We start from the raw sequence: 27,965 nt of genomic DNA, 5'->3' as shown, positions 1-27,965 counted from the left end.
GTCCTGGGGGTGACGGAGTGGGTCACGGTCCCAGGGGCACGGCCACTGCCCAGCTACAAACGCGGCATCTCCGGCAGGCACCGCCAGGGCCTCCTCTCCACCGACCGCGGAAAAGGAGGACCCTGTGGGGCAGTAGGCGGCCGCGAGACAACGGCGGCGGGGGTGGGTGGGTGGGGGTGGGAGCCGGACTCTAGGCCCCGCCCTCCTCGGGCCTTCCGGCTCCTGCGCTCTGATTGGCCGGTGTCTGCAGCGAGCGTCGCGATTGGCCCCCTTGCGGCCGTTGAGATTTGAACTGCACTTCTGTGGCTTTTCCCGCGCGGCGCCCGGCTCGGAGGCGGATTTTTGCCTCCGCCTGGCGGGTATTGGTCGGTCTCTCTACCCGCGGGAGTGCCGCCTCGCAGATTGGTGCGTCTTGTGCCCTCCTTGGTTTTTTCTTCGTTTCAGCCCCACTGCCAGAGTTGGAGGAACGGCGGGCGAAGTGCTCTTGTAAGGTGCGGTGTTCAGGGGGAGCGGGGAAGGAGAGGCCGGGAAAATCGGCCACCGGGCTGTAGGACGCGGTATTGGGCTGGGAGGTCTAGTGGGTGTGTCCTTGTGGTACGACGTGGTAGAAACAGTAAGTCTCACGGATCCGCAGTGGAATTTGGGCAAATCGCTTAACCTTAGTCTCAGTTTCCTCATCTGTAAAATGAGCTATATTACTATGCACTTCATGAGATTGGCATTTGGAGTCTTAGATCAGATAGGACGTTCAAATAGCCGAACAGAACCTGGCACAGAGTAAACCAATAGTAAATGTTCATGTTCTCTCATTCTGGAGACAGGAAGCCCATTAGCCCATACTGGGTCACTGTTCTGGCCTCAGATGAGACAGTGTCTATATACTTAAGAAGTTTTGCCCATAAAACAGAAATAACAATGCTAACTTAACGCATCGATATGCCACTTTACAGTTCTTTAAATATTTTAATACCCCTTGACTCATTTGATCCTGAGAGCAATTTTGTAAAGTAATCAGAGATCAGTAATCCTGTTTGACAGATGGGGCCCTGTCTGACAGAAGTGACATGGCCAAGTGTCAGAGTCACAACTAGAATTAGATTCTAGTCCAGGCTTAATCTCACACGCTCTAAGATAATGTTATTAGCTTGATGTAAGACTAAAAAGTGTTATGTATCGGAGGAGGGGAATAACAGAACCAGATTAAAAAGACGACCCTTAGATATAGGCCCTGACTTGTTTGCTGTTTGGCTTCTAGCCCTGTGAGCCACTGGGGGAAAGATGTCTCCCCATCTGTACGAGTTCCATCTGCCCTTATCCCCAGAGGAGTTGTTGAAAAGTGGAGGGGTGAATCAGTATGTCGTGCAAGAGGTACTGTCCATCAGACATCTTCCATCACACCTTAAAGGTAAGACTCCATAGCTGCCACTGTGCCTAGCACTTCAAAACAACCACCCACATGTGATTATATTGTCTGTCTGTTCCACTACACCACTAAGCTCCATGGGGGCACGGAACATGTCTTTCCTGTTCCTTACTGTTTTCTCCCTAGCGTTGCATTACACGAAGAGTATATTCATTGACCACCTTCTCTAGGTTATTCAATAAACAGTCTTGGTGTGTATGGTTAGTCTTTGGGGAGAATTCTATTTTAGATCTTGACTTCTTACCATATGCCAAAATAAAGTCCAGGTGGTTTTAAGAGTTGTAGGAGAAGATAGCTCCTAGAATGTCTGGGACTTGACCTGACCTGTTTCAGGTAATACTTTTTTAGAGTCTAGATCACGTTTCCAAGAGTGTGCAATAATGGAAGAAAGCATATGTGCACAGCTGCAACACTGCGCAGTATATGTACAGTGCAGTTGCCCACTGAAACCTAGAGATGACCGAGAACTATTCATGCATTACCAACAAGACCCCATCCATAATGTCACTGTACTTCTTGGAAGTGTCTTGTGTCAGTCAGATTGCTTTGGAGAGTTACAGAGAGTAGAGATGAAGTCTGTGGAGCCAGGCTGCCCGGATTTGAATCCTGGCTCCACTACTCTGACCTTGGACAGTTACTGATTCTCTCTGTGCCTTGGTTTCCTCATCTGGATAATAACCTACTTTGTTTGTTATCTCCTTCAGCAAGTAGGGTTCATTAATTATCAAGCACTTTGATAATATAATTCCAGCTTGGCTCTTCTTGACCTTCCCATCATTGTTGCCAGATGACAGCTCCTTGCTCTGATGTGCAGAAGTAGAAAAAGAGATTTTTCTATCTTGTGCTTTTTCTTCTTTCTTGTTTTAAAACTACCAGAAGTCTTATAACAGACTTAGCCAGAATTGGATCAGGTGCCTATTTCCCTAACTACTGGTAAGGGAAATGGAATTATCCAGATTGGCTAAATTGATCAAGATCATTACCTAGGCTTCCCTAAACCCGAACATATCACCATTTGGTAAGCAAGGAAGAGGGCAGAGTGTGGAGTTGACTGATGGGTGTCCACAGAGAGACCATTCTCTCCATATTGCGTGGATCTGTGCATCACCAATGGCACAAGCTGCACACTCTAGCAAACTGTATTTCAGTTGTTATTATGTATCACTTTGTTACATGAATGCTTGTTCCTTTTAAGAGTCCTTTTTATAACAATTGCATTGCTTTTGGTATTTAGAACCCTAAATACAAGTTCTACTATAAATACACCAGGTCAGGTCATTTAATTTGTTCAAGTATTTACTAGTGTTATGCTATGTGCCAGGCAGTGTTCTAGGCACTGGGGATACAACAGAAAATAAAGCAGCCAAGGTGACAAAGTTCTTTCTCTCAAGGCTTTCAACAAGTAATAAATAAATATGGAGTATGTCAGATGGTTGTAAATACCAAGGAGAAAAATAAAGCAAGACAAAAAAGATTACAGTGAGCCAGGTTATGGACTAGCATTTTATGTTAGATGATCAGAGAAGGCTTGCTGATAGGTGACATATGAGCAGAGACCATACAAGTGAGGAAGTTAACTATACAGGTTCTCAAGGAAGGGCATTCTAAGCAGACAGGAAAGCCAGTGCTGAGGCCCTGAGGTGGGGAAATGTCAATGTGGTTGGAGGGGAGTACTCTAGGAAAAGAGAGGTCAGGTGGGAAGTGGTACAGATTATTCTAGAGTCTTGCTCCTCGGAGTGTGGTCTTCAGACCAGGAGCGTTAGTATCATGATTTAGGAGCTTGTTAGAAATGCAGGAGGAAGACCCATCCTCAAACTACTGAATCAGAAATCCATTTCTTAAGAAGATCCCCAGGTAATTCGGATGTACATTTCAGTTGGAGAAGCACTGATCTAGGGTGTTGTGGGTCATGGTAAAGACTTTAGCTTCAGAGAGAGTGAGCTTGAAAGCCATTGTGTTTTGAGCACAGGAGTGACATGGTCTGACATTTTAAAAGTATATCTGCTGTGTTGAGCAGGAACTGTAAGGGGGAAGGGAAGAAGCAGGGGACTAATTAAGAGGCTAATAAAATAATACCAGGCAGCTTACCTGGGGTGATAGCAGTGGAGGTGATCATAAAAGGTTAGATCCTGAGTGAATTTTGAAAGTAGAGCCAACAGGATTGTTGATGGACTGGATTGGATTTACAGGGTTCGAGAAAGAAGAATTGAGGATGATTATAAATAAGGCTTTTTGACTTCAGCAACTGGAAGAATGGAGTTGTCATTTACTGAGATGGGTAGAGTATGAGAGGAGCACGTTTGACTGTTGGTTATATGATTGTGGAGTTCGGGGGAGAGGTGCCAGCTCACGATACACATTCGGGATTTAATATTCAGCATGTAGAGGGTGTTTAAAGCTGTGAGATTGGAGTAAGTATTGATGGAGAAGAAAAGCAGTTTCAAGACATAAAACCTAAGGCAGTCCAACATTTAGAGACTGGGAAAATGAGAGAGAACCAGTAGAAGAAACTAAGGACTAGTTGTTGAGGCAGAAAGTGAACAAAGACGCTAAATTAGGAGAAATTTCAAAAGGGAAAGGAGAGATCAGCTACACATTTAATTGCTGGACTTAGCAATGTGGCAATGGCTGGTAACCTTGAACACTATTTCAGAGCCGTGGGAATCAAGCCTGATTGGAATACGTTTATGAGAAAATGGGAGGAGAGGTTAGAGTTGATGAGTTTAGATAACCCTTTCTGGTTGTTTTGCTTTAAGGAGTAGCAGAGAAATAGGGCGTAGCTGGAGGGGGAGGCAGAGTCAAGGGAGGACTTTTTTTTTTTTTTAAGATGGGCAACATTACATGTGTATGTGCTGAATGGGAATAATCAGAGAGAGGGGAAAGCTGATGCTGCCAGAGGGAGAGTGAATGACTGTCGGAGCAGTATCCTTTAAGGAGTCAGAGTATGTGATCTGGTGCTCGGCAGGGAGGAGATGGTTTAATTAGAGCATGGACAGTTTATCCACAGCAGCAAAAAGAAGAGGCAGAGCTTATGGGCACAAATGCAGGTCGTGCCAATAAATACAGAACTTGGCGCAGTTGGAGTTTCTCTTCTGTCTGCTTCTGTTTTCTCAGTGAGATAGGAAGTGAAGCCTTTAACTGAAGGTGAGTTGGGGGAAAGCGATCTTGATGTTATGAACAGAGGAAAGGTGTGAAATAATTGCCTAGAAGAAAGCAAATAGGCCTGGGAACTTGTTATAGGCTTACTAAGAAATACTAAGGGCCTACTTGAGGTCATAAAGTGAGAATAGTTGGCATGGTTTTATGTTTTTTTGAGCCATTTTTTTTTGTGTAGTTACATGAATGGAGTAATCAGTCAGTGGGATTTAATCCAGATTTACAAGGGGAGTAAATGTGTTAATAATAAGTGGAAAAAATTAGAAATATCATAATGTCTAATGATAGAGGAACAGTAAGTTAATTGAGGTACATTCAGTGGAATGTTATGCAGTCATTAAAAACTATTACAAAGGTTTTTTTTAATATCCTTATTTTAATATTGTTTTAAAAAACAGAACAGAGTTGAATATGTGATATGACCTCAACAATAGAAATAGTATGCATAGAAAATAAACTGAAAAAAATTAGCCAGATGTTAACAGTGTTTATTTCTTTCTCATTTTCATTTTACCATATTTTCCAGATTACAGAAGGAGGTTTGTAAGAGAGGGAGATAGCTTACAAGTACTGAGTTACATTATGTGCTAAGTATTGTCCTGACTGTTTCACGTGGATTATCTCACTTAATCTTTACCAAAAAATTCTGAAAAGCCCTATAAGGTATGATCTGTTATTATTCCCAATTTACAAAAGAAGAAACTGAGACTTGGTAAGCTAAGTAGCTTAGCCTAGTAAATGTTCAAGCCACATATAAACCTAAGCAGGGTGACTAGACTAGATCAGCGGGTGCTGCTTTGGAGAAGTAAAGAGGGATGTGAATGGAGAGAATCATTGGATGTAATAAAAAATAGGTAATGGGTAATCTTTGAGAGAATAGCTGTTAGATTGGTAAATCTCAGAAACTAGGTTTCAGGGAATTGAGAAAGATTACACAAAATTTTAAAGGGATATGAGCGCAAAGTCAAATGAAAGGCACTGATCGTTTTTGGTTTGTTTGTTTTAAAGAAGTAGGGGCCTGAGCACGTCAGGAAAAGAGCATTCCCTAGAGAGGATGAGGCCAGAGGTGAAAGAAAGGAGACGAGTCTTTGGGGGCAGTGAGACAGCTTAGCTTTAGAACAGAAAATCTTTTCACTTGAGACTGAAGCAAAGAATGGGAAGGTGTTGGCAGAATGACTTGTTGACAGAGAGACAGGATTACATGAGGGAGCCCATGCTTTGGGTCTCATTCTTTTTGGTAAAGTAGAAGGCAGTCATCTACTAAAAGAAGAAAGGCAAAGCATAAGAAGAGGTATAAAGAAAGGGGGGAACATGCTATGAGTATAGTGCTAGGGTGTCAGCAGGAATTGGAGAAATAAAATAGTTTGTTAAACATCGCAGAGTAGTTGGACAGCATAACACTGCAATATGATGAATCAGGTCAGTGAGCCAGCAGTGATAATGTAGTACAAGGTTCAAGCTTTACTTTCTAGGCAAACCAACTTCTTACTGCAGAAAAGAAGAATTTGGTGGAATTCTTTCCCTCCCCATCCACAGAAAGAGCTAGATATACAACTTGGTTCAAAAGTTAACTCCCGGGACTTCCCTGGTGGCGCAGTGGTTAAGAATCCGCCTGCCAATGCAGGGGGCACAGTTCGATCCCTGGTCCGGAAAGATCCCACATGCCGCGGAGCAACTAAGCCCATGTGTCACAACTACTGAGCCTGTGCTCTAGAGGCCGCACATCACAACTACTGAAGCCCCCCTGCCCTAGAGCCCGCGCACCGCAACTACTGAGCCCATGCACCACAACTACTGAAGCCCATGCACTCTAGGGCCCACGTGCCACAACTACTGAGCCTGCATGCTGCAGTTACTGAGCCCACGTGCTGCAGCTACTGAGCCCATGCACCACAACTACTGAAGCCCATGCGCCTAGAGCCTGTGCTCCACAACAAGAGAAGCCATCACAGTGAGAAGCCCGCACACCGCAATGAAGAGTGGCCCCCACTCACTGCAGTTAGAGAAAGCCCGCACGCAGCAACAAAGACCCAATGCAGCCAGAAAAAAAAAAAAAAAAAATAACTCCCATACTGCCTTGCTACTCTTGCATGTTGTAAGTCACAATTAGCTGCTACTCCCTTTTATACTGAAGTTTTTATATAGAAGCAGTACAGTGAAGATGAAAAGAGCACTGAGTTTGAGAATCAAAAGATGCTGGGTTTTCAGGGAGTTCCCTGGTGGCCTAGTGGTTAGGATTTCAGGCTTTCACTGCTGTGGCCCAGGTTCAATCCCTGGTCGGGGAACTGCAGCACCTCCCCCCCCCAAAAAAAAATGCTGGATTTTCAAAATGTAATACAAGTACAGATGTCCCCCAGCTTACGATGGTTCAACTTACGATTTTTCAGCTTTATGATGGTGCAAAAGCAATATGTATTCAGTAGAAACCATATTTCGAATGTTGAATTTTTATCTCTTCCTGGGTTAGCAGTATGTAGTAGGATACTCTTCTCATGATGCTGGGCAGCAACTGCAGCTCCCAGGCAGCTGGTAAACAACCCATACACTTAGAGCCATCCTGTACCCAGACAGCCATTCTGCTTTTCACTTTCAGTACAGTGTTCAATAAATTACGAGAAATATTCAACACTTTATTATAAAATAGGCTTTGTATTAGATGATTTTGCCCAACTGTAGGCTAATGTAAGTGTTCTGAGCATGTTTAAGGTAGGCTAGGCTAAGCTATGATATTCAGTGGGTTAGATGTATTAAATTTTTGACTTACAATGTTTTCAACTTACAGGGGGTTTTTCAAGATGTAACCCCATCATAAATCAAGGAAAATCTGTAGTAACAAATGAACCTAAGTGTATTACAGATGTTTGACATAATCACACTAAAGGATTGCAGAAGAAAATAACCTAAGTAACTAGGAAACCCAGTATTTCGGGTTTTTTGTTTTGCTTTGTTTGGCTGCGCTGTGTGGCATGCAGGATCTTGCCTGACCAGGGATCGAACCCGCGCCCCCTGCGGTGGAAGTGCCGAGTCTTAACCACTGGACCACCAGGGAAGTCCAGTATTTTGACTGTAAACTGTATATAAAAGAACTTTACACGATTATTAGCATAAGGTAGTTAGTAAATTTATTTTTTAAAGGGGTGTGGGTTAGCAATTCTGAAACTGTTTTATGTGTATACTAGGATTAAGCAAATATATAAGTGAACTTATGTTTTTAATGTATACACAGAGAGATAAAAATAGAGGGGTGTGTGCATTTATACCTACATATATGTATATCCTGCTTTTCTCTACTGACCGGGCCTAAAAGCTCCAACAGCAGTGATCTTAACTAGGGCCTAGAACTTGGTTTCTACATAACCATTCTCTCATAAAAGAAACCAGGACTCCAGTGAGAATGGTTGATTCCAGGACTGAGCCAGGGAAGGTACAAGACGAGCCTGGAACATCTTGTGGTACAAGAAAGTAAGAGAACAAGAATGAAGGGAGCATGTCAGAGACACAGGCCAAGTTGAAGGAGCTCCCAGTGGTCAAGTATGGGACAGTCTGAGCAACAAAATTAATAATAAGAATGGATTAAAACACAGAATAAAAGAAACGTTCATGAGCCCATTCTGTTATAAACAAAAAATTGGATACATAAAAGAAGGGAAAGTAACAGCTCATACTTAGCCTGGCATTCCCATTAAGTAAGCATAAAAGGAATGATGGAAACAGATGAATCACCATTTAGTAAAAGTAATAATTGTGGCAGGCAAGAATCATCCATAGATGCTTAAATAAGTGGGCAGAATGTGGTGAGAAACAGGATTTTCAAAGTATCTCCCCACAAGATACTTATTAGTTGCAAAGGGGAAAATAGTAACTTTGCAGGGGAGACACCCAGGCAAACACTACCAACTGGTCAAAGTTAATATCACTAGTAATAAGACATTGACATCACCTACTTCTGGGTATTATGCATCGGAAGGACCCATCCTCCCTTTCTCAGTGATCTAGCCAAAAGTGCATGACCTCAATCTAATCATGAGAAAATAGCAGACAAACCCAAAGTGAGGAACATTCTACAGAATAACTGGCAAATACACTTCAAGTGTCAAGATCATGAAAGACAAAGATTGGAGGAGACTAAGGAGGTATGACAAATCAATGCATTGTGGTATCCTAGGCTGGCTCCTGGTCTGGGAAAAGGACAAAAATAGAACAGCTGGCAAAATTCAAGTAAGATCTGTAGATTAGTTAATAACATTGAATTAATGTTCATTTCTTGGTTTAGAATAGATCCTTGTACTATGTTTATATAAGATGTTACCATTATCTGGGTGAAAAATACAGGAACTCTGTACTGTTTTTGCTACTTTTGTAATTTCAAAATTAAAAAAAAAAAAAAAGATCCTGAGTTTGTGTTCATTACTCAGTTGGACAAGTCACATAACTACTCAGACATTTAATTTATTTTCCCATGAAATAGGCACAGTACTGTTTGCTTCATCTAGTTCAGAGATGTGGTAATAAAACTCAAGTAAGGCTTTAATTGTAAAACAGGACAAAGTGTCAGATGTTATTATAATAGTAGATTACATTGAAATGATGTGTCTACTTTTGTGATTCTACCAAGAAAAGCAATTAACTCCATTTTCTGCCATGAACAGAACTTACCAAAAAGGCCTCTCCCCTCTGTATTGATTAGTTTCTTTCATCTTTATAGCATTTCAGGCTGCCTTTCGAGCTCAGGGGCCCCTGGCTATGCTGGAGCATTTTGATACCATCTACAGCATTCTGCAGTAAGTAAAGTACCCCTCGGATACTTTAAAAAGAACTGGTGGCTATTTGCCCTAACTTTGCATGTTAGTCCTGAAATTCCAAATTATAGTTCACTGATAAATGGTTCTGGGTGTTGATATTTCTACTCATGAGCATTTACCCCAGCTTGCCACCATATTTATTCAGTCGAGTAATTTCACGTGTTTTTTTTTAAGTATTAGATTCCTCAGGTTCAATCTGATCTATTAGAATGGGCTCTGCAGGTTCCTGTCTCACCCCCCGGCACTTTCTTTCCCTCATAGTCACTTTCGAAGTATAGACCCTGGCCTCAAGGAAGATACTCTGGAATTCCTGATAAAAGGTGTTTATGGGTCGGGGGTAGGGGATGGAAGGTGTGTGTTGCTGTTTGTTTGTTTACTGTTTCCTGCCACATGATGATATCAAGGCTGTGGTGACTCAGTTGGTTTGGCTAAGCCCGGGGACCTCTGACCTATAGGTCTGTAATCTTGGTGGGCAATACAGAGTTATGTGTGTTCACTGTAAGGGCAGACCAACAATAAATTCTTCCTACTCTTGAACTGCCTCTCTTCAATAGAGGCAGTTCTTCCTGTTGCCAGAGAGAAATTGGGATAACTGGAGTGAGAGAGTAGGGATAGGGCATGTTCAGGATATCAGGGTCAGGGGTCCCAGAGGACTTAGCTTGTGTTGTAGCCACTGAGAGATGAAACACAGATCTTTGGTAATCTGATGGCTGCAAGTGCTAGGGGTTTTGAAGTTGGGTTGTATGAGGAAAGTGAATGAAACTGACTCCAGATCCTGCCCCTCGCAGTGGTATCCCGCCACTCCCAGGAACTTCCCACCATCTTGGATGATGCAACTTTGAGTGGGTCAGATAGAAGCGCACACCTAAATGCCCTCAAGATGAACTGCTATGCTCTCATATGCCTCTTGGAATCCTTTGAGACCATGACCAGCCAGACAAGCCTCATGGACCTGGACCTTGGTGGGAAGGTAATTTGTTATTCCTGGCTCACTTGATATGGGATCTGGGGAGATACGGGAATTGGTGGGAAAGATGGAATTCAGTGATTCTGAGAATCTTTTCCTTTCTGCCCTTGACCCATGTTTAAGGTTTATGAGGAGGTACTCAAAAGTATCACAATGTATCTTTTGCTGACAAGCAGGTCTTTTATATTTTGGAACTTGTAATACTTCCGTCTTACCTTCTACGTTGTCTCAATACTGGATAGTTTGGGCACTCAGACTAGCAGATCATGATCCTCTTGGCTTCCTTATTTTTTCTTAAGTATATCCTTTTTTAGGGTAGGAAAGCCCGGGCCAAGGCAACCCATGGCTTTGACTGGGAAGAAGAGAGGCAACCAATTCTTCAGCTTTTAACACAGCTGCTCCAGTTGGACATCCGTCACCTGTGGAGTCACTCAATAATCGAAGAGGAGTTTGTCTGGTGGGTTTGCTATAGGTGATATTGGCTATGCGGAATGAGGCTCTGTTGCTAGATATGCTTTATATATATATATATATATATATATATATATATATATATATATATATATATATATATAGACACACACACACACACACACACACACACACATTTATTTATTTATTTTTGGCTGTGTTGGGTCTTCGTTGCTGCGCGCGGGCTTTCTTTAGTTGCGGCGAGCAGGGGCTACTCTTCGTTGCAGTGCACGGGCTTCTCATTGCGGTGGCTTCTCTTGTTGTGGAGCACGGGCTCTAGGCGTGTGGGCTTCAGTAGTTGTGGTGTGCGGGCTCTGTAGTTGTGGTGCGTGGGCTCTAGAGTGCAGGGTCAGTAGTTGTGGTGCGTGGGCTTAGTTGCTCCGCGGCATGTGGGATCTTCCCAGACCAGGGATCGAACCCGTGTCCCCTGCATTGGCAGGTGGATTCTTAACCACTGCACCACCGGGGAAGCCCTAGATATGCTTTTTGTTTGTTTTGTTTTGTTTTGTTGTTTTTCAATTTTTTAACTTTTTATTTTGAAATAATTTCAGATTTACAGAAAAGTTGCAAGAATAGTACAAAGAATCCTCTATACCCTTCAGACTCCTCAAGTGTTAACATTTTACCACATTTGCTTCACTAGATATGCCTTTTAAATACTTCATTTCATCCCTCAGTTCTGTCTGTAATACATAGAAGTATTCCCATTACGTTGAGTTGTTGAGAAGTAGATAATAAAGATTAGAAACTGCTTTGAATTTCTCATCTTTAATGCCATTTATTCATTCATGAAACAGTATTTACTGGGAATCTCCTAGGTGCATGGCTGGTGTCATTAAAGTCACTGAAAACCAGCGTTTCTGCCCTCTTAGAGTTTCTATTTTAGATCAGAAGACAATTTTTTAAATAAGTAAAAATATATAGTAAGTCTTATAGTTTATTACTGTGGAGAAAGATAGTGGAGGGAGTGGGAAGTTTGATGGGAAAGGGTTGTAATCTTTATCAGCTGTTCTAGCAAGACCTCTTTGAGATGGTGACATTTGAGCAAAGCCCTCGAGAAGGTAATGAGAGCCATGAGGATATCTGGAGGGAGAGCAAGGGCAAGGTCAGGAAACAGCAAGGACAAAGGAGGGAGTGTGTTGAGCATGTATAAGTAATAGCGCTGAGGCCAGAGCTGGCAGCTGAGACAGGGTGAGGGGTAGGCTGTGAGGTCGGGGCAACAGGGAGCCAATTGCAGGTCCTCATAGGCCATCACGGTTTGGCATTTATCAGAGTGAGATGGGGCCACTCGGGTTCTGAGCAGGGCAGTGAGGTGGTCTGGCTTGTCTTCAACAAGGTCATCCTGGCTGTTGTGTTGAAACAGACTCTGGAGGGAAAGGAGGAAAGCGGGAGACCAGTAAGGAGGCTGTGGCGGTCACTTGGGCAAGAGATGACAGTAGCTTAGGCCCAAGAGGGCTGTGGAGATGGGGAGAAGTGGATGCAGTCTGTACTTGTTCTTTAAGGAGAGCCTACGGGATGAGCTGACAGGTGCGTGTGAGGTTTGAGGGAGGGTGTGGTCGAGGGTGACTCACCCAGGGTTTTCGCCTGAGCATTTGGAAGAATGGAGCTGCCAGTAACTGAAATAACGGGGAAGGCTGTGGGAGCGTGTTTGGGGGGACAGTAGAAGTTCTGCTTTGGACATAGAAAGCTGGAGGTGCCTATTAGACATCCAAGTAATGTCAGATTTGGTTGTGGAATGTACAAAGCTGAAGGAAGACAGGACAGCGGTCTAAGCTAGAGCACACATTTGGGAATATAAGGTATTGATATAAATGGTATTTGTAGCCATGCGACTGAATGAGGTCACTAAGTCAGTAAGCATAGCTAGAAGAGAGCAGAAGTCCAAGGACTGTACCTCGGGGCACTCCAGCATCAGGAGAGTGAGATGAGGAGGAAGAACCCGCTGAAGAAACTGAGAAGGGAGTCTGGCCTCCTGGCACCAAATGAGGCATGTTTCAAGGAGAAAGAAGTGACCAGTTGTGTCAGATGCAGCTGAAAGGTCAACTAAGATGAGGACTGCGTTGGCCATTTAACAATGAGAAGTCAGTGGTGATTTTGTCCTGTCTTTTATCATATATTCAGCTTCTGTGTAGACGTTGTAACTGGTTGAAAGTTGGTAATCCAGAAGGAGGAAGTACCTATCTGGGGGTCAGCAAAGCAAAGCAACTTGGTGTAGAAGGCGATAGAATAAAGAAAACTAGAAGACCCTGACTGGGGCAGCAGAGATGGAATGAATGAGGCAAGACCAATGTAGTTGAGTCCAGACCGCTGATGTCACCATCTCAACTCTTCCTTTCTCAGTTTGGTTACTGGCTGCTGCTACCGCCTCCTGGAGAACCCCACCATTAGTCACCAGAAGAACCGCTCCACCCGGGAAGCCATAACACACCTGCTTGGTGTCGCCTTGACACGTTATAACCATATGCTGAGTAAGTTAGCCCTCCGCTTTGCCCCACCCTTTTCATTTTGCCCATGATTTCTCATGTGTAGTACTTCCACAGGTGCCACTGTGAAGATCATCCAGATGCTGCAGCACTTTGAACACCTGGCATCTGTACTGGTGGCAGCTGTGAGTCTGTGGGCAACTGATTATGGAATGAAGAGCATAGTAGGAGAGATTGTAAGGTGACCCTTCCTTCTCTAAGTTTCTAATTCTCATTTCCCTCAGGGAGAGTATAAAGATTGGAAATTGCTTCTCTGTGTAACATTAGATTCCTTCAGATATTAGATACCAACTTTACCTTCCCTTACTGGGACCTGAGTAATTAAGTTATGCTGCTATGGCTATGTTTATTCCCCTGTGTAGAGAGATTGGACAGAAGTGTCCCCAGGAGTTGAGTCGGGACCCTTCAGGGGCAAAGGGCTTTGCTGCCTTCCTGACAGAACTAGCGGAGCGTGTCCCGGCCATCCTGATGTCCAGCATGTGCATTCTACTAGATCATCTGGATGGAGAGGTAGGTGGTCCCCTGGGGATCTCAGGTTTTTCTAGGGGTTTTAAGTGCATTGTTGAAAGGCTGTTTCTTAATAAGAAGGAAGCTTTCACGTGAAGTCAAGTTGTCTAGGCTAATCACTGTGGCAGTTCCTTCCTATAGAGAAGCAGATGAAGTTTATTGAATTAAATAAAGAGCCACTTATTAATCCTATTTCAATATCACACTGGTTTCACCCAGGTCTGGTAGGGGAGATGACAGTTCCACAGCTTAAGTCTAGTGAGAGTGACTCAGCTGTGATTCTGGGTCCCACCCATTCCTCAGGATAAAGCCCCTTCCTGCCCACCTGGTTCTCAGATCCACCCACATCATCTGTCTTATCCCTCAGTGTTAGCCTTACTGCTTCCCAAACTGATGCTGGCACTCCTCGGTGAATGTCAGGAACAAAGACAGTCTGCTTGTTCATCTAATGTACTATAACTTTTTATGCAAGACCCCATTCTCTGGCTCTTGGCCTGGCAAAAACCCCAAACACTATTCTCCATGATTCTGTAATGGACTTGGTTGGCACTAGGGCTGATTTCTGTTTCCCTGTCAGTAAGATGTGGGAAGGGAAGTGTGAGGGAAAGGCGGTGTTTATTAGTAAGGATCAAAGGCTTTGAGGCCTCAGATGAAAGGTAGTAATTAATGCTTTTCAAACGTGTGTTGGTGGATGGATGTGATTTCATATTCAGCTGCCACCATGGTTACCTGGGTGAGCCTTGTGGGGAAAAACTGCTCTGGGCTCTTGTTTATTTTGTCCCTACATTCTCCTCTGACCAGACAAGGCCCTTCTGGGATTCAGGTTTTTCTAGTGACCTCAGGAGTCAATGAATACCTGCTGGGCAGTTGACCAGAAAAAGTCAGAGCTAAGAAAAGCAAGCTTAACCTTGCCTAAAGGCCTTACCCCTTCTTTGTGCCTGGATGAGCACAAGAGTTTAGGAAAAGGACAGTCAGTATGGGGGTGCAGAGGCTCATACCAGCCTCATATCCATCTCAGAATTACATGATGCGCAATGCCGTGCTGGCGGCTATGGCAGAGATGGTGCTGCAGGTTCTGAACGGGGATCAGCTGGAGGCGGCAGCCCGAGACACCCGAGACCAGTTCTTGGACACCTTGCAGGCCCACGGCCACGACGTTAGCTCCTTTGTGCGGAGCCGTGTTTTGCAACTCTTTACCCGAATCGTCCAGCAGAAGGTGAGTGGCCTTTGACATGATAAAGATACACGGTACCCCTCTATGTACAGGCCGAAGAAAAGAGGAATCCAGGGTCAAAAGAAAAGTAGCTATGTCAAAGAGGAGTCTAGAATTCAGGATTCTACTACCCGTAATAAAGGTCTTCCTCTATCAAGGACAAGGATTCTGGGCTCCATTTAAGGACTGCAGTATGTCTTAACCACTACAGACAGTCCTCTTGAGCTATTCACACCCCGTAGAAAAGTTTCCTTAGAATGAGTGGCTAGCTCATGTAGAGTGTACTTCACGGTCATCTTGAGCAGAATGGAAGGTGTGGGGCGGGATCTGATCCTGTCTTCTTGTTCCACATAGGCTCTGCCCCTGACACGTTTCCAGGCAGTGGTGGCCTTAGCAGTGGGGCGTCTGGCAGACAAGTCGGTGCTGGTTTGTAAAAACGCCATCCAGCTGCTGGCCAGTTTTCTCGCCAATAATCCCTTTTCCTGCAAGGTAAGTAGTCTGGGCCCACCCAAAAGAGAAGGAATTAAATGGAAACAGCAGTGAAATTCCATGACTCAGTGACCCTGATGTTCATTTTTACCTTGGTAGCTTAGTGATACTGACCTCGCTGGACCGCTGCAGAAGGAAACCCAGAAATTACAAGAGATGAGGGCCCAGAGGCGAGCTGCAGCTGCTTGTGAGTAGTTGCTGCGGGGGAGCTCTCACCCCAGACATCCTTCTCCTTGCAGCCGGAAACTCGGTGCAAGAGTCTAAGTGAGACTTTCTCATTCAGCAGCAGTGCTGGACCCAGGGGAGGAGTGGGAAGCCATGCTGCCAGAGTTGAAGGCTACCCTGCAGCAGCTGCTGAAGCTTCCCCAGGAAGGAGAGGGGATGCCTGAGGAGGTTGCCGAAACAGAGACGGCGGAAGAGGTGGAAGGACGCATCCGTCGATTGCTAGCCAAAGCTAGTTACAAGTATGTGAAAGAATGGGATAGTCTCTCGTGACCTGTTAGGTTTAGAGTTAACCTTTGAGAAACAATTTTTTTTTTAATTGAAGTATAGTTGATTTACAGTGTTGTGCTAATTTCTGTTCTACAGCAAAGTGACTGTTGATACACATATGTACATTCTTTAACAATGTTTTTTTTAAATGAACTGCACTTAGGGTATGCTGCCATCAGATGGTGGTAGGTGTTTTCATTGCAGTAATAGTCTGAACACCAGATTTATGCCAAAGGCAAAGTCTACAATTAAGCATGCTTTTCTACTTTTACAAATGTTTAAAGAAACTACTAAAACAACTAAACGTAAATCGTGTTATAATTAAATATGACCAAAGTCCTGCTTCATTTGAAGAAGACGACCTGTAAGTATAATTCTAGTTCTATAAAGTAAGTTACTTAAACCTTCTGGGGCTCAGTTTCATTATTTATTTAGAAATAGTTGATTAGATCATAAGATCTCTAGTGGCTTTGTAATTCCAAAATGTGTGAGCTGATAAATAGTAACAAACGTGCTCAATCCTGCCTTAATCTTTAAATCAACCTGGTATGAATCCTGATCTTAGAGAAAAGATTTTTGTGACTAGAACTTGAGAGCACCTCGGCAACAAAAGCCTTATAGCTGTCCACAGGTATTCTTAAACCTCAGCCACAAGTCATTAGTTTACTTCTTACCTAATTAGGCTGCTCAGAAAGGCTGAAGAGAGGGTGGCTAGTTGGCTCTCTAACTCCCTACGTCTCTCTGGTGTCTCTCTTTGCTAAAGCATAAAAGGCAGCCTGCTCTGCCTCCAAGCTTGCTAGTGATGAGTTAGGAAAAGGCTTCTTCTCGTGTTAAAGATGTCCCCTCCTCCTTCAGCAATCCTTGGCAGCCAGTGCTGGGGGAAGTTCTTAATAGCTGAGGTTCTGGCTTCCAGTTACAAATTTAAACGTGTTAGAACGTAACTTTTTAACAGTTTAATAGCAGAGTTTTGGGGGGTTTTTTGTTTTTTTTTTAAGCAGGAATCTACTTTTTTGTAATTAGACAATATGTTCACATGGTACAGTATTTAAAATTCGAAGAAGGACGTGCCATGAAAAATCCCTTCCAAACCTGCTTTCCAGCCAGTTAGTTCCCTTCGCATAGCGAGCCTCCTTCTAGAGATAATGTGTAGTCACACAGTCAAACATATCTACTTTTTTTCCCCCTTTTTATACAAGTGACAGAATTCTCTACCAGTAGGTCTAGGTTCTTGATGGAATCATGACATAGGCTGCCTGACACAAGGCTGCAGTGACACTCTTATGGGTGCCTGATTGGTGACAGGTGATGTTCTGTCAGGCAGGCCATCATTCTCACTCGAGAAGCCATAGGCCACTTCCAGGAATCTGAACCCTTCTGTCATATGGACCCAGAGGAGTCAGAGAAGACCGGGTTCCTGAATCTCTTAGGAACTATCTTCAAAGGTAAATTCCTTTTCCTTCAGTCAGCAAACAAGACACTTCAGCTATATTTGTAGACTGTGTACTTTATGGCAGACCCTGGCCTGGCCGGCAGCCCGGCGCCGAGGAGGCGAGAGGGGGTTGGTGGTGCTTCTGCTCTGGAATGGAAGCAGCCCAGGGCCGAAGGTTTACTCACAGGGCATAAAAGGTTATTTCCAAACCGTAGAGGACTTGAGGGATATTTTTTGAGAAATGAACCAACATATTTTAGAATAAATTCTAAATTTATACTTTCCTAGTGGGAATTCCCCAGTGGGCCAGTGGTTAGGACTCTGCATTTCCATTGCAGGGGGCACAGGTTCAATCCTTGGTCAGGGAACTAAGATCCCGCAAGTAGTGTGGCACGGCAAAAAAAAAAAAAAAGCTTTCCTATTGTAGAAACAAATATTCAGCGATGTTTAGATCTGTTGGGTTTCCCCATATACCCTTGAACGAAAACCATCCTGTAATTCTTTAACTCTAGGCCCAGCAGCTCCCACACAGGAGAAGAATCCCCAGGGGGCTGCGGGGAACTTGGGCCCAGGAGAGACTGGCTGTAAAGACAAGCCCAGTGTGTCAGAGCCTGAGAAATGCAGGGAAAACGATGAGCTGGTGAAGCAGGAGATGCTGGTGCAGTATCTGCAGGATGCCTACAGCTTCTCTCTGAAGATCACAGAGGCCATTGGCATCATAAGCAAGATGATGTATGAACACACAACTACAGGTACGCCAGCATCCCCTCTGCAAGGACTGGGTCTTGGAGTTGGAAGAACCGGTCTTGTCCGTATTTTATTGATGTCTGTCTGCTCCTTTGAAAGGCCCGGATTCTTACTTCAATTTGCTTTGTGTAGCCCTGCGGAGTGTGCATACAGTATTTCACGGGGCATTTAGGGGAGTTGGCATCCTCAGGGAAGAAGGAGGAAGGCCTCCGCTCACACGTTGCTACATTAAGAAAGGTTCTGTCTTTAAGTATTGGGGGAGTTTTGCCAAGCAGATAGGTGACATTTGTGTCTGTCCTCTCAGTGGTACAGGAGGTGATTGAATTCTTTGTGATGGTGTTCCAATTTGGGGTACCCCAGGCCCTGTTTGGGGTGCGCCGCATGCTGCCTCTCATCTGGTCGAAGGAGCCTGGTGTCCGGGAAGCTGTGCTGAACGCCTACCGCCAACTTTACCTCAAACCTAAGGGGGATTCTGCCAGGTAGATGGGCTGTGTTTGCCTTTGCTAACTTTTCTGAAATCAGCTTTTCACAGGCTGTGTCTCGCCTCCTGAAGGAGTGGCGGCGGGGGCGGGGGAGGTGGGCACCCTTCTTCTAGGGGAGTTCTAGCTCCAGAAGCACTAGGTCTGTAATGGGCTCGGGGTGGGGCTGAACTTCCAGTGAAACCCATCCTAAGCAGTTATTTGGTTTGTTTTTGTTTTTCTTTTTATTGAAGTATAGTTGATGTGTACAATATTAAATGTTATAAGTGTGCAATATAGTAATTCACTATTTTTAAAGGTTATACTCCATTTACAGTTATAAAATATTCCCCACGTACAGTATATCCTTGTAGCTTACTTTATACATAACAGTTTATACCTCTTAATCTCCTGCCCTTATATTGTCCCTCCCCCTTCCCTCTCCCCACTGGTGACCGCTAGTTTGTTCTTTATATCTGTGAGTCTAAAGCACTTATTTATTATTTGACACTGTGGTGGGATTGCCTAATAACCTGTTTGCCAGGTTCAGCTTCTTGGTCTTTTAATGATCCCTGATCTCTGCTGTTCCCACAGAGCCAAGGCCCAGACTTTGATTCACAATCTCTCTTTGCTGCTAGTGGATGCCTCAGTTGGGACCGTTCAGTGTCTTGAGGAAATTGTAAGTCTCCTCACTTTGACTTACTCATTCAGCAAGTATTAGTGAGTAATTACTGTGTGTTCAGCAACTTACTCAGCCCTGCAAAGAAGTATAAGATTATTCGCTTTGAAGTCTAGTTGGCAGCCCAAAACACAAAACATTTCTAGAGCAATGCAGCAGATTGCTAAGTGGCCCAGGCAATGGTTATAGTAGCGATAGTAATATAATAATAATAACACGTTATGCCAGGTACTGTATTTAGCACTTGGCTCATATTAATTTGCTAATCCTCACAACAGCCCTAGGAGGTAATACTATTATCAGCATTTTACAACGAGAAATCTGAGGCACAGAGATCTTAAAGAACTTGGCTAATTTCAGCTACTTAGGGGCAAAGTTTGAGATTCAAACTCAGGCATAAGAGTTGCAGAAAACATCCTCTTACCTGGTATGTTCTATTGACGAGTAGAGTGGGAAAGAGAGCAGTGTGAGATGGGATACTCGAGGGAAGAGCTTCCTGAAGGTGGCAGGACTTAATCTGGGTCTTGATGAGTAGGATTTAGAGAATTACAGAAAGGAGGGAAAACATTTCAGACAGAAAGCCAAGAAAGAGCACTGCCTATGTTGTAGAATGAAGACGATTGTGTTCTGGCTCAAAACTGTCATCTGGAAAAGATAGAAAGCTGGAAATGTGGTTTGGAACTAAATCTGGAAGATCCCGGGATGCCTTTCAAGAGTCTAGGACCTGAACCTTGTCAGCCAGGGGCTCCAGCATTTTAGTGAGGCAGAGCTGCTTTGAAGGGTTTGGATTATGGGACAAAAGGCAGAGGTGGTGCTGACCACCAGCGTCCACTGGGAGGAGTATCACCGCTGGCCAAGTTTTTTCCTCACTGCGGGAAAGAAGAGCCTGCTGGTGGCACTTGGCCCGAGATCTTGTAGAGTAGCTGCTGGCCAGGAGCCCATACAGCAGGCAGAGGAGAGCTATTTCTACATGGTGAGCAGAGCTGTGGCATGATGAAATAGACGTCTGGGGAGGTCACAGCATACAGGTTGGTTGGAGCAGAGGCTAGCGACAGGGATGTCCCTGGAGGCTGCTGTAGATGTGCAGTGACAGGAGTCTAGACTTTGGGGGTGGGAGGAAAATCTGTAGAATTGCACTTTAATGGAACATAAATTTTAAAAGGAAGAATAGGTCGGACTAAGTGACTGATACATAAAAAATTAGGTGACTGTGAAGTTTGAAGCATATGTGACTGTTGGTGTTGGTGCCGTTGGCAAAATGAAAAGGCAAGAAAGGACGATGGCATCCATTTCAGACATGTTGAGTTAGTGGTAACAGCAAGAAAACCTACTAGAAATCTCCAGAATGTAGTCCAAACTATAGATCCACATGAACTCAACGAGGTCAGTTTCAATATGTCATCTTAATAAACGTAGTTTTGAAGGCATGAGAGCAGAAAAGTAGCGGAGACAGAAGCACCTCCCAAGACCCTGCTTTACATTTTGAGCCTCCTTCCTCTCCCACTCCTAAACAAACATTGCCTTACTTACTTAGGTTCTCGATATTCTCTTCAGAGGAGGTGGGCCAAGCATCAGGGGAATTGTTATTTTTTGGCCTGAGCCCTTTTTCTTTTCTCTTCAGCTCTGTGAGTTTGTGCAGAAGGATGAATTGAAACCAGCAGTGACCCAAGTGCTATGGGAGCGGGCAACCAAGAAGGTGCCCTGCTCTCCTCTGGAGCGCTGTTCCTCTGTCATGCTTCTTGGGATGATGGCACGGTGAGGCTCAGATCCAGACAGGCGGTAGGATGAGAGAGGAAGGGAAGGTTCCCTTAAGACTGCTTCAGTGATAGCGGTCAGGCCCAGCTGAGCTCTGCGCATGCATCAGCCACCTAAATGGAGAATAAAACAGTGACCGTACCAGTCTACCCCCAGGCAGCAGAAACACTGGGGTCAACAGAGCAAGAGGGATGCCAAGGGGCCAGCCCTGTGCCAGAGCCTCTCTGTAGCGCTCCAAGGCTCTCGAAGCCCTGAGTTGGGTGCTGGTTCCTACCCCCCTTGGTGGTGTCCCCCACGCAGAGGTGTCCGTGAGTGGCTTTAACGCTATGGCTTCCTTCTCCCAGAGGAAAACCAGAAATTGTGGGAAGCAACTTAGACATACTGGTGAGCATAGGGCTGGATGAGAAGCTTCCACAGGACTACAGGTTGGCCCAACAGGTGTGCCATGCCATTGCCAACATCTCTGACAGGAGGAAGGTACGTGGGGTGGTTACGTCCAAACTAAGGAGGGTGCGTGTCCTTCTGTCCACCCTCAACACACACCCACATTGTCTTCCCTGCTTTGGACAGCCTTCTCTGGGCAAACGTCACCCTCCCTTCCGGCTGCCTCAGGAACACTGCTTGTTTGAGCGACTGCAGGAGACGGTCACGAAAGGTGAGCTACCATGAAGGGCCTCGGGCAGAATTGGGCCTTTGTCTGCAGTGGCAACTTCTCCCTTCTGCTGCGCAGGCGTTGTCCGCCCAGACCCACTCTGGATCCCATTCAAGGAGGCGGCAGTGACCCTCATTTACCAGCTGGCAGAGGGCCCCGAGGTGATCTGTGCCCGGATGCTGCAGGGCTGTGCAAAGCAGGCCCTGGAGAAGCTGGGAGAGAAGAGCACCCCCCAGGAGGCCCCGAGTAAGTAGGCAAGAGGGTCGGTGGGCCCGCGGGCAGCAGCCAGCTTCTGCTGTGTCCCTGCCGGCCAGGAGCCACTGGCACCACCACTTCCTACAACCACTCCCGACCCCCTCAGCCCACGCTGTCCCTTTCTGTCACTCAGGCCGGGCCAGTCACTGCTACCACACCCTCCACCCCCGTCTCTTGCTTCTTCACTGGGGTGTAGAGCGCGTGAGCAAGGGGGCCATCAGTATTGCGGGGGCCTGTGAGACTTGACTGTCTTTTTCTCCCTGCTTTCCCGCTCTCCCTCCTGCAGAGGACACCCCCGTGCTCCCCACTTTGCTGTTGATGAACCTGCTGTCCCTGGCCGGGGACGTGGCTCTGCAGCAGCTGGTGCATCTGGAGCAGGCGGTGAGTGGGGAGCTCTGTCGGCGCCGAGTTCTCCGGGAAGAACAGGAGCATAAGACGAAAGAACCAAAGGAGAAGGTGAATGGCACGCCTGGGCATTTGGGTTCGGGTCCCAGGCATTTCCCAGATTTGCTTCCGGCCCTCGGGTCCTTCACATTTCCTTCTGGGGATCTCCGCTTCTCTCCTGTTAAATGATCTGATGGAGACTGCCTCCTTGCTGCTACTACTCTGGAAACGATTAGTGAGAACAAAGATGGATCACCCAGGAAGGAAGGTTTTAGGTAAATACAGAGCATCGAGATAGGGACCTTGGCATAAGACACAGGCTGTGCCCTAGGCAGTGTTTGTTAGAACCAGCACACTCCCACGGCCTTTCCGGCAGCCTTGGTGACTGGGCCTAGCACCTGATGGGACCTTGTGTTCTCTCCACTAGAGGCAGTGATGTCTGGCAGACAAATGAGAGACAGAGCCCTGCAGCAGTGGGATAAAGTCTGACCTTCTTTGTGACCTTGAACCATTGTCTGGCAGGCTCCATCTGTTTACTGTGTATAGGAAGTTATATGCTTCTGTGAGGAGGAATTCAGAAGGGATGTGGGATGCTTTGGCAACTTAAACACAAATGGACTTAGTTCTTTTCTGGTTTAATTCAAGAGTCCTTCTTTGGATACACGTGACAAGCCTGTGAATGGTTTTGCAGAATTTGCCTTTCCCCAGATCCATTTGTGCAAAATGAAGGGTAGGCTGGAATCAAAACGGTCTGCTCACCCATGATCCCTGGCTGCTTTCCCATCAGAATCCAAGCTCTGAGGCCACCATGGAGGAGGAGATGGGGCTGGTTGGGGCTACGGCTGATGACACCGAGGCAGAACTCATCCGCGGCATCTGTGAGCTGGAGCTGCTAGATGGTGAGAAGAATTGCTGAGTGACCCTCTCCCCGGCTAAGTAGGCTGTCCCAAACCTAGAGTTGTTCCTCCACCAGGCAAACAGACACTGGCTGCCTTTGTTCCACTTCTGCTTAAAGTCTGCAACAACCCTGGTCTCTATAGCAACCCAGAGCTCTCTGCAGCTGCTTCACTTGCCCTCGCCAAGTTCTGCATGATCGGGTAGGCCTTGGGGTGGGCATCGCCTTCTCCAGGAGGATGGGGGATGGTATGGTTTCCCTGATGATCCTCTCTTTGCCCCTAGTGCCACTTTCTGTGACTCCCAGCTTCGGCTTCTGTTCACCATGCTAGAAAAGTCGTCACTCCCCATCGTTCGATCTAACCTCATGATTGCTACTGGGGATCTGGCCATCCGCTTCCCCAACCTGGTGGACCCCTGGACACCTCATCTGTATGCTCGGTGAGAGACACCTCACAGCACCTTCGCCGTCCCTGCCAGCCCTGGAGGCTGTGGTGAAGTCAGTGTGAGAATCCCCAGAACTGTTCCCTGGTCTTTAGTGTTCCCTTGAACATCTGTGCAGGCCCTGGCTGAGGGTGGCCCCAAAGGGATTGATGCTTCTTGTCTGAAGCCTTGGTTACAGCCTTGGCCTCTTTCCCCAAACCCAGCTTTCAACTCTAGACAGCCTCTAACTGCTTCTAGAATGGCACTAGGAAGAGGCCATAGAGTCCTACTGAGGGCCTCTCTGCCAGCGTCAGCTTTAGCCCATGGTCTTGATCCTGATGACTCGGATTTCATTCTTAGTCTCCGGGACCCCGCTCAGCAAGTGCGGAAAACAGCTGGGCTGGTGATGACCCACCTGATCCTGAAGGACATGGTGAAGGTGAAGGGGCAGGTGAGCGAGATGGCCGTGCTGCTCATCGACCCTGCCCCTCAGATCGCTGCCCTGGCCAAGAACTTCTTCAATGAGCTCTCCCACAAGGTGAGAGGTGGGGGGCAGCTTAGAGCTTGCTGCCGGGGGAACATGCAGGTCACCTCGTCTCTTTGATATGACTCTCTCTCTTACAGGGCAATGCAATCTATAACCTCCTTCCAGATATCATCAGCCGCCTGTCAGCCCCTGAGGGAGGAGTGGAGGAGGAGCCTTTCCACACCATCATGAAGTAGAGTTCCCTGGGCCTTGGGGCACATTTTCCATTGTAGAGCAGCCTTAGGAATCAGACAAACCTGTATGTGATTTCTGGCTCTGCTACTCTTTAGCCGTGTGGACTTCAGCAATAACCACCTCTCTGTGCCTGTTCCTCCTGTGTAAAAGGAGGCCAGAAATACTTCCCCTTTATTAGTTCTTGAAAAGATTCAATAAGGTAAAAGTCCTGACACTGGATGGCAGCTGCTTTTGTTATAAATTTCCAGTCACAGTGAAATTCCTCAGGAGGGTGGGGTGGACCCTTCCCCGAGGCGTGAGAGAGGGCAGGAGGGACAGGCCCGGGCATGGGCCGTGGCAGAGAAGGGCCTGCTGCAGAGGCAGGAGGATGACAGAAGGCTGGTGCTGGGGAGGGTACGGGGCTGGTGTTGGCAGTGGGTGGGTTCGGAGCTGCCCCCAGAGACGGCACATCTGCATCTCCCCTCCTGCAGGCAGCTCCTTTCCTACATCACCAAGGACAAGCAGACCGAGAGCTTGGTGGAGAAGCTGTGTCAGCGGTTCCGCACGGCCCAGTACGCTGCCTTCCTTGAGGGCTCTTTGTGCCGAGAGGGAAAGAGCCCCACACCCCGACCCCACGCCCCAGGGGCCTCCCCGGGGCTGTGGGAGGCTGATGAGGAAGGAGGCCTTTCCCTCCTGGGTCCCCCTGCTCCTCACAGAGCCGCCCCGCCCACAGGACCGAGCGCCAGTACCGGGACCTGGCCTACTGCGTGTCACAGCTGCCCCTCGCAGAGCGGGGCCTCCGCAAGGTGCTGGAAAACTTTGACTGCTTTGGAGATAAACTGTCAGACGAGTCCATCTTCAGCGCCTTTTTGTCCGTTGTGGGCAAGTTGCGGCGTGGAGCCAAGCCCGAGGGCAAGGTGAGCGCGCCCGGCTGGAATGCATTCCAGCCGCAGTTCATTCCAGTGTTCTGAGGCTCTGGATTTCTGACTTAGCCCCAGCTGATTGCAACCAAGTAACCAGAGTGACCTGAGACCAGATCTTTCTGTCTCCAATTCCTGGTTCTTTGTTTCTCTTTTTTCTTTTCTTTAGTAGACTTTATTGAGGGCAGTTTCAGGTTCAAAGCAAAATTGAGTAAAGTATAGAGTCCCCCCATGTGCCCCCTGCCCCCAGGCAGGCACAGCCTCACAGCCTCCCCGGTTACCCGCATTCCCCGCCAGAGGCTAGAGCGGGACATCCATGAACCTGCCTTGACACATCACCATTGCCCAGAGAGCGTGGTTTCCAGGAGGGTTCACTCTCGGTGATGTGCGCGCTGAGGGTTTAGACGAATGTATCGTGGCCTGTGCCCACCACTGTGCGACATTCAGAGTAGATTCCCTGCCCTGAGCATCCTCTGCTCCCCTGTTCACCCCACCTCCCCGCAGCCCTGGCAGCCACTGGTCTTTTTACTGTTGCCACAGCTTCGCCTTTCGCAGGGTGTCGTATCATCGCACCCACACGGTATATACTCTTCTCAGTTGGGTTCTTTCATTTAGTGATATGCGTTTAAGGTTCCTCCATGTCTTTTCACAGACTTGTTTTTTTTTGGCTGCGTTGGGTCTTCATTGCTGTGTGCGGGCTTTTTCTAGTTGCGGCGAGCGGGGGCTGCTCTTCGTTGCAGTGCGTGGGCTTCCCATTGCGGTGGCTTCTCTTGTTGCGGAGCATGGGCTCTAGGCTCACGGGCTTCAGTAGTTGTGGCACACGGGCTCAGTAGTTGTGGCTCGCAGGCTCTAGAGCGCAGGCTCAGTAGTTGTGGTGCACGGGCTTAGTTGCTCCGCGGCATGTGGGATCTTCCCGGACCAGGGCTGGAACCCGTGTCTCCTGCATTGGCAGGCGGATTCTTAACCACTGCGCCACCAGGGAAGCCCCGACTTGTTTCTTTTTAATCATAGAAATAACTATATTTCCAGGCCTGCTTTTCACCTCTTTTTGCCTCCAGGCTGTAATAGATGAATTTGAGCAGAAGCTTCGGGCCTGTCACACCAGAGGTTTGGATGCAATAGAGGAACTTGAGATTGGCCAAGCGGGTAGCCAGAGAGCCCCATCAGCCAGGAAACAGCCTGCTGGTACGTGAGGCAGCCCCTCGCAAGACAGACCAGGCGGGGCCCTCCTCTCAGATAGAGGTTCCTTTTTTTTTTCCTTTTTGGACTCACGCCTCTGCCTTTTCTAGTCTCTAGACACCGGCATCTGGCTTCTGCAGCGTCACACAGTGACTTTGTCACACCTGAGCCTCGCCGTACTACCCGATGGCATCCAAACTCCCAGCAGCGAGTTTCAAGAAAGAAACTCAGAATCGTCTTCTCAAGTGATGAGTCCAGCGAGGAAGGTATGGTGCTTCCTTCCACACCCGGCCCAGAAGAAGCACAGCTCGGTGGGCGGGTGGGGGGAGGCTGGCTTTGATGGGGTCCTGCTGCGTAGGCCCCCTGCCCCCAAGGTCCTCTTCCTTCCTGTGCAGTGTGGTCTGGGACTGTCCCATTTGTTGTCCGAGACCTATGTTTCACCATCTTTGTGACTCAGCTTTTTCTTATTCCCCCAATTCTTTGAATAGAACCGTCAGCAGAGATGACAGAAGATGAGACACCCAAGAAAACCACCCCCATCCGCCGAGCATCTGCTCACAGGCACAGGTCCTAGGGGCAGCCTTGCCTGTTCCCAACCCTGCTGTGCCAGGTGTCTTGTAGAGTGACCTTGAATTCCATTCCCCTTGTAAAATACTTGTTTGCCTGTCTCCTTGTTTTTTTAATGCATAAATGGTCTTTATAACAGACGGCTTTGCTCTTAAACTAGCCTAACTGAACCGAGTTGAGCCGCTTTCCTTGGAATATACATTTGCCAGTTTTCTAGTTTTCCAATGAATAAATGTTTTTATATACTTTTAGAGGTTTTTCCTAAGCTCATCTTTGTTTCATCTTTCTCATTAGCCCAGAGGCAGGCAGCAGATAGAGGGTTATTGATCCAGAAGGAGAAGATGAGCCCAGGAGTCTGGGGCCTGTCCCAGCATCTGCTGAGTTTCACGCCCCCTCAGTGCCTCATCTTTCCCTCTCGACCTCCCCACCCTGCACGCGGGGCAGGATTGCTCCGCTGTGCAGAATTAGGCAGCGTCTAGACTCCAGATCCGCACTTCTCAATCTGGGGGCGATTTTGCCCTGCAGGGGACAGTCGGCAACGTCTAGAGACTATTTTTGTGGTCACAACCCAGCGGGGAGGGGTGCTACCAGCAGCTAGGGGGCTGAGGCCAGGGATGTTGCTAAATATCCTACAATGCACAGGACAGATCCCACCACAGAGAATGCTCCGGCCCAAAATGTCAGTGAAGCTGAAGTTGAGAAACCCTCCCTCCTCTCCACCAAGGGCTGGCTTCTGTCCTGCCCTCACCCCGACTCGTGCCCCTGACCCCATCTCTAAAGATAGGTGACTGACCTGGCCAGGCTGATGGGAGATCAGGTCATGATTCCCCTTCAGCTCTAGACAGTGTCTCTGGGGACTGTCTCCCAGGGATTCCTCACCGCGTTACAGGGTCTGCAGCAAGTCAGCCCCTCAGATGCAG

General features: G+C 46.9%; 1 protein-coding gene and 1 non-coding gene across 7 annotated transcripts; both read left to right on the top strand.

The window, feature by feature from the left end:
• The first annotated feature begins 196 nt into the window (after positions 1–196).
• NCAPD2 (non-SMC condensin I complex subunit D2) lies at positions 197–27,262 on the top strand. Of its 6 annotated transcripts, none has more exons than XM_061205774.1 (32): positions 197–491; positions 1,256–1,405; positions 9,285–9,360; positions 9,643–9,701; positions 10,170–10,351; positions 10,663–10,805; positions 13,160–13,287; positions 13,360–13,483; positions 13,665–13,812; positions 14,882–15,025; positions 15,377–15,511; positions 15,611–15,698; positions 15,795–15,975; positions 17,321–17,445; positions 17,945–18,184; positions 18,484–18,658; positions 19,232–19,316; positions 20,938–21,071; positions 21,416–21,548; positions 21,642–21,726; positions 21,802–21,969; positions 22,265–22,434; positions 23,150–23,261; positions 23,336–23,459; positions 23,542–23,697; positions 24,040–24,217; positions 24,304–24,398; positions 24,871–24,951; positions 25,113–25,296; positions 26,358–26,484; positions 26,589–26,744; positions 26,967–27,262. In XM_061205774.1, exons 2-32 carry the CDS (start codon positions 1,279–1,281, stop codon positions 27,050–27,052), a joined length of 4,149 nt encoding a protein of 1,382 aa, XP_061061757.1. In that variant the 5' UTR covers positions 197–491; positions 1,256–1,278; the 3' UTR covers positions 27,053–27,262. The 6 variants fall into 6 exon arrangements, with proteins under 6 accessions (XP_061061757.1, XP_061061756.1, XP_061061755.1 ...); XM_061205773.1 differs by having other exon boundaries at positions 14,828–15,025; positions 15,798–15,975; XM_061205772.1 differs by having other exon boundaries at positions 14,828–15,025.
• On the top strand, positions 9,767–10,093 carry LOC133101852 (small nucleolar RNA U85). The gene has a single exon (XR_009702740.1). It is a non-coding gene; the product is annotated as a small nucleolar RNA U85 (small nucleolar RNA).
• Positions 27,263–27,965: the final 703 nt, after the last annotated feature.

The sequence above is a fragment of the Eubalaena glacialis genome, chromosome 11 (assembly GCF_028564815.1).
Source record: "Eubalaena glacialis isolate mEubGla1 chromosome 11, mEubGla1.1.hap2.+ XY, whole genome shotgun sequence".
Lineage (NCBI taxonomy): Eukaryota > Metazoa > Chordata > Mammalia > Artiodactyla > Balaenidae > Eubalaena > Eubalaena glacialis.
Note: the sequence above shows the minus strand (reverse complement) of the source record. Positions and strands in the feature narration are given on the sequence as shown.

Coding starts and splice junctions, on each gene's coding strand:
- NCAPD2 (XM_061205772.1), top strand. CDS start 1,279: ATGTCTCCCCATCTGTACGAGTTCCATCTGCCCTTATCCCCAGAGGAG. Junction 13,813..14,827: donor TAGATCATCTGGATGGAGAG/GTAGGTGGTCCC, acceptor TATCCATCTCAG/AATTACATGATGCGCAATGC. Junction 15,699..15,794: donor GAGGCGAGCTGCAGCTGCTT/GTGAGTAGTTGC, acceptor TTTCTCATTCAG/CAGCAGTGCTGGACCCAGGG.